Here is a 13616-nt window from a genome sequence, read left to right as displayed (position 1 = left end):
CTACGGAGGAGCTGTTGCTTGTAGCTCCATCTTGGCTTCAGAATGAGCTCCACTGGGGAAAGGAGCTGCTTTGCTCAGAACAGTTTTAATGTGGAGTGTTCAGGCAAGACTTGGATAACAAAGAGAAACAATGTGAAAGAACTTAAGAAACAAAGTGACAGCCTACCATTGTCAGGAGAATCTGAAAACCATTTGCAATTCAGCATTTCAATTGTTTGTTCTGAACCAAAGTGTTCTCTGCGCTATGAACTGTGTGCTGCTGTTTTGCAGTGGAATCCAATTAGCATCAGTCATTTATCAGCAGGTTACATTTGTTGTGTGCTCTCCTCCAGGTGATAATGATTGCAGAAACACAGAGCTTTTATAGAATTATGGTTGATAAAGAAAGCAACACATTAAAATAAATATTATGAGGAGCCAAGATCCTCTCTTAAAGTTCTGACAAAGCTGCAGAAAACCAGCTGGCTCTAACATAACAGCTCTCCATCTGGTAAATCAATGCTTGAATGATCACAGTCATACTCTGGGTGAGGAATATTATTCCTAAGCAATCAGCTGACTTTGTTTTAAAAAATAATAGTGTGTGGAGATCTCCTTTAACATTAAGATCCAATTTCTCAGCAGCATGGTGTTACAAACATTTCGATCACGGCTGAGAAGTGAAAAGCCTCAGATGTCAGAAACCTGAAATGAAACTGGAAGGTGGAAAAACCTTAGCAAATGGACCGATGAGTGGTTATGGGGCTGAAATGTTTTTCTTTCCACTGCCGCTGCCCGACCTGCTGCGTATCAGCCTTGACTGTTTTTCTTTCACCAAAGCTGAAAGAGAACAATTTTTCCCTGAACAAAGACAATGAGAGAATGGAGAATGTTAACAATCAACGGTTGTCTACACAGCAATGACTCTGTAGTGTCTGACAGCCAAATTCACACACAACCACAGGCAGTAATGCACACTCAATACAACTCCCCCACCCCCCTCCCCGTAACCAGACTCTTGAAAATACCTAATTTATGCCAAGGATGAATTCCCAATTTGAAAGGTCTCGACCCAAAACGTCACCCATTCCTTCTCTCCAGAGATGCTGCCTGCCCCACTGAGTTACTCCAGCTTTTTGTGTCTATTCCCGATTTTCCAGTCTAGCTTGATGCAGCACTTGCACTTTTCTATCTGCACTTTCTCTGCAGCTGTAACACTATATTCTGCAATCTGCTTATTTGCTCTTTTGCACTACCTATTTTAAGGTATAGTTTTATATTGTATTACGATTTACATGATAATTATAAACTAATAACAATGCCATGATTGAATGGCGGAGAAGACTATATGAGCCGAATGGCCTAATTCTGCTCCTATCACTTATGACCTTATGACAAATACCAAGCCCGTTCCGGCATTCAGATCATGTCTGCACTAACCGCATATCCTTTGATTGCCTTCATAAATAGACAACCAGATACTTTTGGTTTAAATGTACTCAGTGACCAAGACTCCAGCCAACTGGGGTGAAAATTCCAAACGTTTATCACTCTCCGGGTGAAAAGATACCTCCCCATCTCTGAGTTGCCGAGTCCTTACTGCAGGGTCGGGACACCACAGAGGGAAGGGGAAAGTATAGAGTGGAGCCAGCATTGTACTGTGTTGTAATCACTGTGCTGTGGTCTAACGAGTGTAAGATCAGTCAGCATCCTTCGGGGTGGATATGTCAGCACCAGGAACCTTCAGGAAGACGTTAGCGAAAGTAGACCGAGCGAAATGGTCTCCATCAGGGCAGGTCAAATACCAGGGGGCAAGGAACCGATGGGATTGACCAAAGAATTAGAAGTGATATGATGAACACGCACTCAGCAGTGAGTGGCTGGAGTCAGGAAGAGGTTGGGAGGATGGTGGAGGGAACACCATCCAGGCAGTCGAGAGACAGAAGGTTCCGAGCTTGAACACAAGGAGCACAGAATTAGTGGTATATAGAACTATAGATCACTACACTGAACTGGCATGGGCTGGTTGAGCCAAATGGCCTGCTTCTACCTGGCAACCAAGATCTTGATGTGAACAGACTCTGACCATTGGCCATAGAGACATATTGTCCCTCTAATGTGCAGATGTTCCAGACTACTGTATGGCAATACCATTCCGAGACAGTGTCCCACACAACCAATACAAATGCTTTCATTCAGCCATCCTACCACATGGTTAGAAAGTTTAACCATCTTCCACCCCCCGACCCGTAACTGCAAACCACTACCACAAGATCTAACCTCTTCATCACTTGTCCCCAGTCCCAGGCGAGGAGCTTGGGTTCTCCTGTGGACCATCTACCTCAGCACTGTTGGCGATAGCTACACATAGATACACATAGATACAGACCGAGGGGGTGTGCAAGCAATACAGTATCAATGCTCACCTTGTTCTCTAATGGGGTGGTTTGTGATGCAGCACAATATGCAATGGACTCTCTTCCCAATGCTTCACTGCTGCATCCTCCAGCAGGGGGATTCAGCTTTGCAGCCTCTCGTGTCTCTGCAGAGATGTGAGAGTGGCTAGCCCAAAACTTCATCTACATAGCTACATAGTAAGCTTGTGGAGGACATCAAGGGAGCAAAGGGGATTGATGAGGCTGACAGCTTCAGGTAAAATGGCCGAATGCTATAGGATGGAGAGAGTGGTGGAGAAATTAAATCAGAAGTATTTGACTTAGATATAAGAAACGCGAATGCCCAAGATCAACCACGAATGATGAAGGTCCTGAACAATACAGAGATACGGGAGGGCAAGGGTATGAAGGGATTTGAAAACAAGGATGAAAATGTTTATGAGGAGATGGTGTTAGGCACCAGTGTGTGGGCAGGCCCAGAGTGTGGGCACACAGCAGCCATGGGGATTGAGCTGTACAGCAATGGATGACCTTCACTTGATGGTGAATACAATCCTGAAGCATTGGCCATGTCCTACCACCAGGGACAGTGAAGCACATTGTACATAGTATTTTAGTTTGGCATTGATCACCTGATTGACGTAACTAAGCCTATCTGAAAAGCTCAGAGCTGAAGAATCATCTACATTACAACCTAATGTTGTCATGTGACCGTAGGGAATTGTTTAAGAATTCCGTTTGAATCCATTGATTAGAGCTGGAGAAGTGATCCCATTCAGACTTCTGCTGGCACCATCAAGAATCTACATGGAGAATGGATATGGGTGTACCCATGAAAATCAGCAGGATTGCTCCTTAATCTCCAATGATGCAGAAAGCAATCTTTATATAATGGTAAATCAAAAAGCATTGCTAACTCTTATTGGCTGTGGTGTAGAGGTAGTATTCAAACTTACAAATTGGGTGTTTGTGGATTTAAGATTAATTCACAAAGCGTGTGTTCTCTAAGTTCCAACAACAAACACCCTTCCCTAGGGCTGCACGGTAGCGCAGCCGGAAGAGCTGCTGCTTCACAGCATCAGAGACCTGGGTGCGATCCTCACCTTGGCTGTGTGGAGTTTGCATATTCTCCCTTTGACCGTGTGGATTTCTTCTGGGTTCTCCAGTTTCCTCTCACATCCATACATAAAGATGTATGTTTTTTTAGGTTATTGCCCCTAGTGTGTAAGGAGCGGATGAACTAGTGTGAACAGGTGAACAATGATCAACGTGGACTTGGTGGGCCTTATGGCCTGTTCCTATTGCTGTATCTCTAAACTAAACTAAACTAAACTGCATCGGGGACATTCTGAGGCCGTAAAATACTGGATTGGCCATAGCTGAAGTACTGGATCCAGTTCTGGGCACCACGTTTCAGGAAAGATGTGAGGGTTTTTTGAGAGGGTAGTGGGTGATATGGTTGAATTAATCCAGGGGTAAGGAGAATGGAGGTACGGGGGATGTTCTCCTTACAACCGAGGAGTTTGTGAGGGATGTGATGGGGGCATTTAAATCTTGAAGGGTATACATAGAGTGCAACTGTTCCACTTGCTGAAGGGGTCAGAAATTGGAGGGGGCTGGGGGGAAGAGTTAAGTTGATTGACTAAAGAACCAAATGTGACATGCAGAGATACCTTTTGTTTTATACAGTGAGTGGCTAGAGTCTGGGAGATGTGATGAGGAGAGTAAAAGAGGCAGATTCAGGTGTAGTGCAAAGAGGGAGCTGGACCAGGATGTGAGAGAAAAGACTGTAGGATTGGGAGAGGAGGGTGGGGAAGTATGATTGGCTCTATTGATCTTCCATAGAACTGACATGGACTTGATGGGCTGAATGACCTCCACCTGTGCTGTAATGTTCTGTAATCAAATGCATCTTTCCAGTTTGTGGAGGTATATCACTTGGGCTACGAGAATCTGTTGATCTTATGATTGTTTTGTTGCCCTTTTACATTGTTTTCTCTTCAAATTGCCTCTCAGGTATTTCAATGCCCATTCCTGTTTTTGGACTTCAAGATGCTTCCAAGGTGTTTAAGGATGGCAGTTGTTTCCTCACAGATGAGCGCTATGTCCTGGTGGGCTCCTTTGTTGCATTCTTCATCCCACTCACAATCATGGTAGCTACCTACTTCCTGACCATCCGGGTCCTGCAGAAGGAAGCCACCTTATACTCAGATGAGTTGAACCCCAAACCCAAGTGGACGAACGTTCGAATGTTTCTTCAGAAAAGCCCGCTATCAGCCAACTCAACCGTCAAAGCAGCCATGTTAAAGAAATACGACACTAAGGGGACCTCTCCTCAAATAATGTCTTGGTGTTCCTCAGATAATAAGCTGGGACCTTCAGGAAGGAGGTCCATGCAGTCAATCAGTAATGAGCAGAAGGCTTCCAAAGTACTTGGCATTGTGTTCTTCCTATTTGTTGTGATGTGGTGTCCTTTCTTTGTGACCAACGTAATGTCTGTAACCTGTATAGACGTTTGTGATAAAGAACTGATTGAAGAACTCCTCAGCATCTTCGTTTGGGTGGGCTACATCGCTTCTGGTATTAATCCCCTTGTGTACACGCTTTTCAACAAGACTTACCGTTCAGCTTTCTCTCGATGCATTCACTGCCAGTACAAGGAAGAGAAGAAGCCCACACAGCAAATCCAGGTCAGCACGGTACCCACCCTTGCAAGCAGCAAAGACAAACTGCAGCTCTCCAGTACAGAGAATCTGAAACATGGTGCAAAACTGAGGAGTCGTGTACCTTCTGCTGAAACCCTGGGAGACAACAATCAGGAGACACCACAGATGGGAACAGTTTACATTGCAGAAAAAGTCAGCTATGTTTGAGTGCAACCATCATGAAATAGCAAATGTCTTCTTCAGAATGGTTAATGAAACAGAGAGTAATGTGACACATCTTCCAAAGCTGTTATATTGCAATGTAAACTGTGCATACTGTAACCCAATACATAATGTCTTCAGTGCCTTTAATCCACAGTACAGGGAGCTTGGCACAGTTGCATTTTCCAGTGTGGAAACTATTAAGAGTAAGTACTTCTGGGGTTTGCTTATTACACTGCAAGTCATTATAAAAAGTTCCATTTATATTTAATCGTGAAATGCTGCGGACAATTTAGTATTTATGATCATTAATTCTAACTAAGAGATTCAGATTTATGTCCCTTATGTTCTCAAAATACGCCGCAGCTCATGGTATAATTATCATCTCTGTCCCATGTTGGTTAGGGGGAGGATTGAGCAACTATACAGAGGAGCACCTGTGTTTGATTGAGGTAATTGATCCTGCATGTGTTCCTGCTGATGGGAGCCTGTATATGACAGCACAGTGACACAAAGGGGAGACATACTGTCAGTGTGCACATCTGTGGGATTTCATGTTGAGTTATCTGTGCAATCTTGGTTTATCTGATCTGTCCAGCATGCAAACATTTAAAAACAGTGTTAATATGGAGATATGCATTCAGATAAGCTGCAAGATCCATGTTCAAACTCATTTGGGGATTTTTTCTTTGGAGTGTAGAAGGCTGAGGGATGAACTTATTGAGGTGTAAAATTGGCTTACAGTGAGAGGGGAGAGATTTAAAGTGAACCTCAGGGGCAACTTTTTCATTCAGGGGATAGTCCACATCTGGAATAAGTGGTGAGAAAAAGATACAGAAGTGAATACAATCACAACTTTTGAAAGCGATTTGGACAGATGTATGGGTCGGAAGAGTTTAGAGGGCTATGGGCCAAATGCAGGCAAATAGGACTCACCCAGAATGCTAGGTTGGTTGGTATGGACAGTAGGCAGAAGGGCCTGCTGTATAGCTCTATGACAGCAAGAAGTAGAAGAGTTACAGCAGGGTTTTGAATACCCTATAACTGCAGCCATGGCAGCTGCTTTTTGGAGTTAAGAGCTTTGAGCAATAATCCATCTCTTTAGAAGCTCCATTGGCTTGTTGAAAACAAAGGCATTGATTTTTAAAGTATTATAGATAAAGCGAATCAGTGTTAAGCATTAACACTCAGAAAACCTTTAAACAGGAAGCGAATGTTGGAAGTTGACAAATCAGCCCAGATTGTGTGATTGTGTTTGGATGATCAAATGTATCGGGGTTCTCTGTACACAAACTTCCTCACATGCTTCATTTTGTTGCAAATACTGGTAAACTAAGGGACAACATGATTTACAGTCTCTGGACACCTTCTACAGAGTCTCCTCACTTATCCCAGCAGTTTAAATTCCAGGAATGCTATCCACATGAATAACATCACATTAGCACACAGCAGAGTGAATTTATGTATCATATCATATCATATATATACAGCCGGAAACAGGCCTTTTCGGCCCTCCAAGTCCGTGCCGCCCAGCGATCCCCGTACATTAACACTATCCTACACCCACTAGGGACAATTTTTACATTTACCCAGCCAATTAACCTACATACCTGTACGTCTTTGGAGTGTGGGAGGAAACCGAAGATCTCGGAGAAAAAACCCATGTATTTGGGTTTATATTTGCATCTTGTTGCATTAACACACCAGTTCCTCCAGACTGGTGAAGGTTACTGGGATACACTGTTACTGCCATCCTGAATGAATGCCTCAAAGGCCTGATGTGCAATTCATCATATCATATCATATCATATATATACAGCCGGAAACAGGCCTTTTCGGCCCTCCAAGTCCGTGCCGCCCAGCGATCCCCGTACATTAATCCTATCCTACACCCACTAGGGACAATTTTTACATTTACCCAGCCAATTAACCTACATACCTGTACGTCTTTGGAGTGTGGGAGGAAACCGAAGATCTCGGAGAAAACCCACGCAGGTCACGGGGAGAATGTACAAACTCCTTACAGTGCAGTACCCGTAGTCAGGATCGAACCTGAGTCTCCGGTGCTGCATTCGCTGTAAAGCAGCAACTCTACCGCTGCGGTACCACCCTTCACCCATTTACGATAGCTATATCCTCCGGACAAAGACCTGAGACTCTACACAGCATGACAGCGACAAATGCAGTGGTATCCTGAAAGACTTACTCACTGAGTGCTCCCTGTTGGGGAGAACCATGCCTCTCCCAGATGACCAGACCAATTCAGGCATTGCTATTGGGATACTTGCACATGGCACAGACTCTTTAAAGATGGCAGCATCTTTAACCAATATCAAATGTTTTTAAAAGAATTGTAAAATAAAATGCATTGCGATTAACAAACGTAATAACCTGTGTCCTGTTGTCTCCTGTTGCCTGCTTTGAAGCGCTGGAACAGTTCCTAGCCGCCCTGATTCCTGTGCAACCAACGTGTGATGTGCTGAGATTACACATCTGCTCGCTGCACTGTTTTTGAATTGTGTTCAAAATCGAGAATTGAATTCTGTGGCTTTAGATGTGCATTTCAACTTCTCCGAATGCTGCAATAAAAAGATTTTAAGAACCCAGTGCCTGTCATGAGAGTGGTTGGAACCCATTTTTTATTTTGGAAACATGGAACACATACCTCTTCTCACCGGAGTCGGTGTTTGGGTTGCTAAATGAAAGTAATAGCACTGGCCACGACTGCATTATTTGGGGGGATGAGTTGCGTTCCTAGAAAATGGTCCAGATCACGATTTTTCATATCACGAGGCCACCTCACCTGTATGTGCATCAAGAAGCATGTATAGAAAAATAAATTATCTTTATATATCAATTTTTTTTTCACATAAATCACATGAGCGGATTTTCATTCCATATTTTCAGACATAATTTGTGAATTTTGTGGCCAGACTTCCATTACTCCCACCTTCATAATGTGGGGGGTCACCTTTAATCAGCAATTTACATGCAATGTGAAAACTTTAAAACTTACAATGTAAGTGTCAACTTTCACATTCAGATATAAGGCAATGACAATCTGTGTAACATCAGACGCAAGGAACAGATAATTAAGTTGGCAGCACGCTTGTTGTTCCAAATTGTTGAAAGGTACCGATTTATCAGCAGTTTATTGCACTGTCCCTGGACATTGGCAGGTTTGAGACTGCCGGGCTGCATGCTCCTCGTTAACAAGTGGAACTTAGGGAAAGCAAGGACCACAAAAGACAAACTTCAAGGCCAACATAAATGTACCAATCTGCTCTTTCATGTATCTCCATAAATGTATCCTAACACCTCTGAGCCCTGTGCACCCAATAAAGTACTTTCTCAGGCTTGGTTATTGCCCCTCTATTGGACACATGTAACCTTTATACACAGTCAGATATCACAAAGACTGGACTAAAGACTAATGTGGAATAATGGATGAATATCTACCTGAACACTTGTGATAACTAACCCTAATCCTAATCCCAGTGCGACAGATTATTTAACCTATACAGACACTACCTGATTTACACAATAGACCACTTACATAAACTCGCACTTATGTAAATAGCTCTGTAATCAGTCCCTAGTGCAGTTTGTAATTTCCACAATGCTGTACGCTCACTCAAATTTACATTAGAAATAAGTCGGCAATGGTGGTGGTGCTTACACAGGGAGTGCCTGGACTCCAGAATGTGGGTGAGATCTAGGTTGAGCCCCATCCTGGTCCAGCCACATTGAAGCTCGGGCCAAGAAAACACACCAATGCCTCTACTTCCTTGAAGGCTTAGGAAGTTCATTATGTCCCAACAAGCCTCATCAACTTTCGTTTAGAGATACAGTGAGGAAACAGGCCATTCGTTCACGGAGTCCATGCCGACCAGTGATCCCCACACACTATCCTACACACACTAGGGACAATTTACAATTTTACAAAACCAATTAACCTACAAACCTGTACATCTGGAGCATGTGAGGAAACCTGAGCTCCCAGAAGAAACCCACGAAGGTCACGGGGAGAACGTACAAACTCGATACAGGCAGCACCCATGGTCAGGATCGAACCCAAGTCTCTGGCGTTGTAAGGCAGCAACCTTACCGCTGCGTCACCGTGCACCTTATATTCACCCCCTAAACAGATCAATCCACTGATCCAGTCTAGTCAAGTTAAGTCAATTTTATTTTCATTTGCACAAATGCAGAAACAATGAAAACCTTGCTTGCAACAGCATCACAGGTACATAGACAACACAGAAAAACATAAATTATAAACAAGTTACAAAAAAGTGTGGTAAAGCTAACATAACCCCATGATATGAAAAGGGAGGGAGAGAGAAAGCATGGAGTCATAAAGAGTCATAAAGTGCATTCACCTTCATGACTTTATGCACCTCTACTTTACCACTCAGCCTCCTGTTCTCCAAGGAATAAAGTCCTAGCCTGCCCAACCTCTCCCTATAACTTGGTCCCTCAAGTCCTGGTGACATCCTTGAAACCCTTCTTTGCTCTCTTTCCAGCTTTGTGACATCTTTACCATAGCTGGGTGCCAAAAATGTCAAGCCAGGGTAAATATCCACCCTTTATCCAGCCTGTTGAGCCCCATCAGAATTTTCTAGATTTCTCTCATTCTTCTCAACTCTAGTGAATATTGTCCCAGTCCACCATCCCAGGACCTGGTCTGATTATATCGCGACATAATACAGAACATCCAGGACCAGAACACCAGCAATAGAAAGCTGCAGAAAAGCTGGACAGCGAATACCACTTTTATAAAACAAACAGGCCCAGACTGGAATAAAAGGATCTAGAACTAATCATGAATAACTTGCTAGTTCTTGCCCTACCCCTTCCCCTTCCCCTCAACCCCTTCATGCAGCCATTTCCCTTCTCCATCGGTTTGAAGGGCCTGACCCAAAACATTGTCTGTCGATTTCCCTCTGCAGATGCCGCCTGACCTGCTGAGTTCCTCCAGCAACTTGCTTATTGCCTAAAATTCCAGCATCTGCACATTCTTGTGAATGTTAGCTTGTGAAGTTTCTTTCAGAGGGTGAAAGTGAACCATGAAATTGCACTTGATGCCTTCATTGAATGATTTGACAATGTTCTGAAGGGTCCCAGTAAAAGATACATTAAAAAATAATCCTTTATATCGTTAAAAGCAGAAAGACAGATTTGCCTCTACATCCCTCCCACACACAACCTTGCATTTAAATTGATAACTTTGCAGTGGGTAATTGGATTTCTAAATTGATCGATAGTATTTAAGCAAGCTCTGCTTGAGGGACTGAGGGAAGAATTATAACAAGAGGAAATAAAGATATTTAAAGAACATCCACACACTACTCCGACACTGGGCTCTGCTTGGGGAGACTGGCCACGAGGGACTGAGTAAAGGTCTTGCTCAAAATCAACATGATCCGTTTGTCAGCAGTTAAACCAGTGATCAACATCATAATTACAGTGAAGCAAGAGGATTTTTAACTGAATAAATAGTCTTTTGAAGTTAACAACTCAGCTGGGACAGTGCTGCTCTGAATTAATTGAGAGACAGACATGCCAAACTGGAGTAATTAAAATACACAGATGAATTTGTTGATCTGATCCTTGACATTACCACACTACTAACATCATTGACACTTTATTATGAATTTGATGCACATGCAAGAATCAGAGTCCTGTCGTACCATACAAATTCCACCAGGACTTTTCAGAAAAATACCAGGACCTGCCTGGCAGTAATGAGGCCCTCTCTGATTTGATTTGAACTGCATATGTGACGAGTTGAGCCAACGCGATCTGTTCTGTTTTCCAAAAATATCCTTTCTTTCTAAAAGCAGCAGGTCTGTAATTCAGGACATGCACATGTTGCCCTTCACAGGATGGCTCAACCTTTCATTTGCTGACAAGATTCACCTCGCCACGCCATGCCATGCCACTGGTCGCAATGTTGCTCCCCACGAGCATTGGTTTGGACTCGGACTCCAGCCCCATCAGTAGCAGGAAGGCATTGTTCTGTGGGCTTTCTGGCTTGTGCCTCAGCACACAGTCCAACACCACACACTACACGATTCCACACCATTCGGTTGTGGATAACTCCTTGCACTGGAAGGTTGGCAAGATTTGGGAGAGCAGAGGTCACCTCCAACACTAACATATGAATCAGGAGCAGGATCAGGCCATTGAACCTGTTTCTTAAACCTACACGATTTCCCGGTCACGAAACACTTTAACTCCATCTCCCATTTCCACACTGACCTTTCTGCCCTGGGCCTCCTCCACTGTCAAAGTGAGTGAGGCCCAACGTGTTTATCATGTAAAGTCATATTTTATGATTCATTATTTATTCTTAGTCCTTGAATGAGATGAATGGTATGACACTGCCTGGTCCATTACGGGTACTGATCTCCATGCAATCAAAGTGATCTGCAGAAGGCACAGCCTCAAAAAGACAGCCAGCATCATTAAAAAGACCCACATCACCTTGGTCATTTCACTCCTGCCATCAGGAAGAAGGTACTGGAGTCTACAAAACTGTGATCACCAGGTTCATGAATAACTTCTTCACAACAACCGTCAAGCTACTGAACACTACACATCACTAAATTCAATTATGAACTTCTATAGACTGTCTTTAGTTGCACTAAGACTTTGGGTTTTGTTTTGCATCGTGATTATTAATTTATAAATTTGTTGTTTATTATATATTATTTATATGTGCTGCAAGTGAGAATTTCATGGTTCCATTGCTGGTTTATATGGCAATTAAACATTCTTGCCACTCTTGAGAGAAAACTGTATATCTTTAGCACTGAGCCTGTTTGACATTGTTTTCACATATCTTAAGAAACGTCTGTAATCTGAGCCATCAACACAGAATAGTGTTTTAGGGATTGTTCAGGAAAATGCATTAGTGCTCAAGGTGATGCTGCTCAAATTGAACAGAACAGAAATCTCTCCAATGGACCTGACTTTCATCAGTGGTATTAGTCTTCTTAATCTAAAAAGGCAAGGGCTGTAATGAGCTGTCAACGTAGATTTAAAAGGTACGGGTCATATCTCGTCAATCTCTGGACATCCTTTGAATATGTAACTAAATAAGTGAAGCAGACTAACCCTGAGACATCATTCAAGCAATGTGGATATTATAGGAATCAAGGTATAAGACAGGCAAGTGGCACTAAGATAAAAGATCAGCCAGGGTCTTATTGAACAGCAGAGCTAGAATGAGGGGCCAAATGGCCTACTATCCTTTGTCAAATATCCTGCATGATATATTTTTCTGGATGTAGTTGAAAGTATTTGTAAGGTTCAGAAAGATGGCTAATGGTACTAGAACCGATGACAATCGATTAACTGAATTGAAAGCGTACAGAGCAGGGTAAGGAACTGCACAGATGGGACAGGCCAGTGACTATGGAGGGGTGGAATGGCTTCTCCTCAGATTCAACTGCTGAGTGAGACTTGGGACCCATTGTTCAACAGGAAATGATGCATCAAGTGTCGCAGCTGTTACTGAAGTGAACTGCAGAGCAAAACATAAAATACTGGAGTAACTCAGCAGGTCAGGCAGCATCTCTGGAAGACATGAACAGGCAACGTTTCGGGCCAGGATCCTTCTTCAGACTGATTGTAGAAGGGAGGAGAAAGCTGAAAATTGAGTTGGGAGTGTGACAAAGGCTGACAAGTGATAGGTGGATACAGGTGAGGGTGGTTTGATTGGCAGCTGGTTGGTCAAAGAGAAGAGATGAAAAGGAGACAAAAAGGTGTCAAATAAGGAGAGAATGAGGCCATAAGAAATATGAGCAGAATTTGGCTATTCACTCATCGTGTCTGCTCTGACATTCGATCATGGCTGACCTATTTCTCCCTCTCAACCCCGTTCTCCTACCTTCTTCCTGTAACCTTTGACATCCTCACTAATAACAAACCCATCAATCTCCATTTAAAAGATAATCCAAAGATTGGCCACTACAGCCACCTGCAGCAATGAATTCCATAGATTAATCACCCTCTGGCTTAAGAAATTCTTCCTCATCTCCATTCCAAAGGTACGTCCTTATATTCTGAGGCTGTGCCCTCTGGTCCTAGACTCTTCCACTACCTGAAATATTCTCTCCACATCCACTTTATCCAGGCCTTTCATTAGTCAGTAGGTTTCAATGAGATACCCTGCTAAACTCCAGTGCATAAAGCCCCAGAGCCATCAAATGCCCCTCATACATTAACCCAAACATCCCTGGGTAAACCTGTTCAGGATCTTCTCCAACGTCAGCATATTCAGGTATGGGGCCCACAACTGCCTACAACTGCCTGAATGACGCCTTATAAAGCCTTAGTAGTACATCCTTGCTTTAATAGGAATTAA

General features: G+C 43.2%; 1 protein-coding gene across 1 annotated transcript in view; it reads left to right on the top strand.

The window, feature by feature from the left end:
• Positions 1–7837, top strand: part of LOC144598849 (5-hydroxytryptamine receptor 2A-like) — a 40636-nt gene extending 32799 nt beyond the window's left edge. The window contains exon 3 of the mRNA XM_078409352.1: positions 4392–7837. Within this exon, the coding sequence (XP_078265478.1) occupies positions 4392–5248 (857 nt within the window). The 3' untranslated portion in view covers positions 5249–7837. The remainder of the gene's footprint in view (positions 1–4391) is intronic.
• The last annotated feature ends 5779 nt before the right edge of the window (positions 7838–13616 follow it).

This window comes from Rhinoraja longicauda, chromosome 12 (assembly GCF_053455715.1).
Source record: "Rhinoraja longicauda isolate Sanriku21f chromosome 12, sRhiLon1.1, whole genome shotgun sequence".
Lineage (NCBI taxonomy): Eukaryota > Metazoa > Chordata > Chondrichthyes > Rajiformes > Arhynchobatidae > Rhinoraja > Rhinoraja longicauda.
The sequence above is the reverse complement of the archived record's forward strand: the minus strand, read 5'-3'. Positions and strand labels throughout refer to the sequence as shown.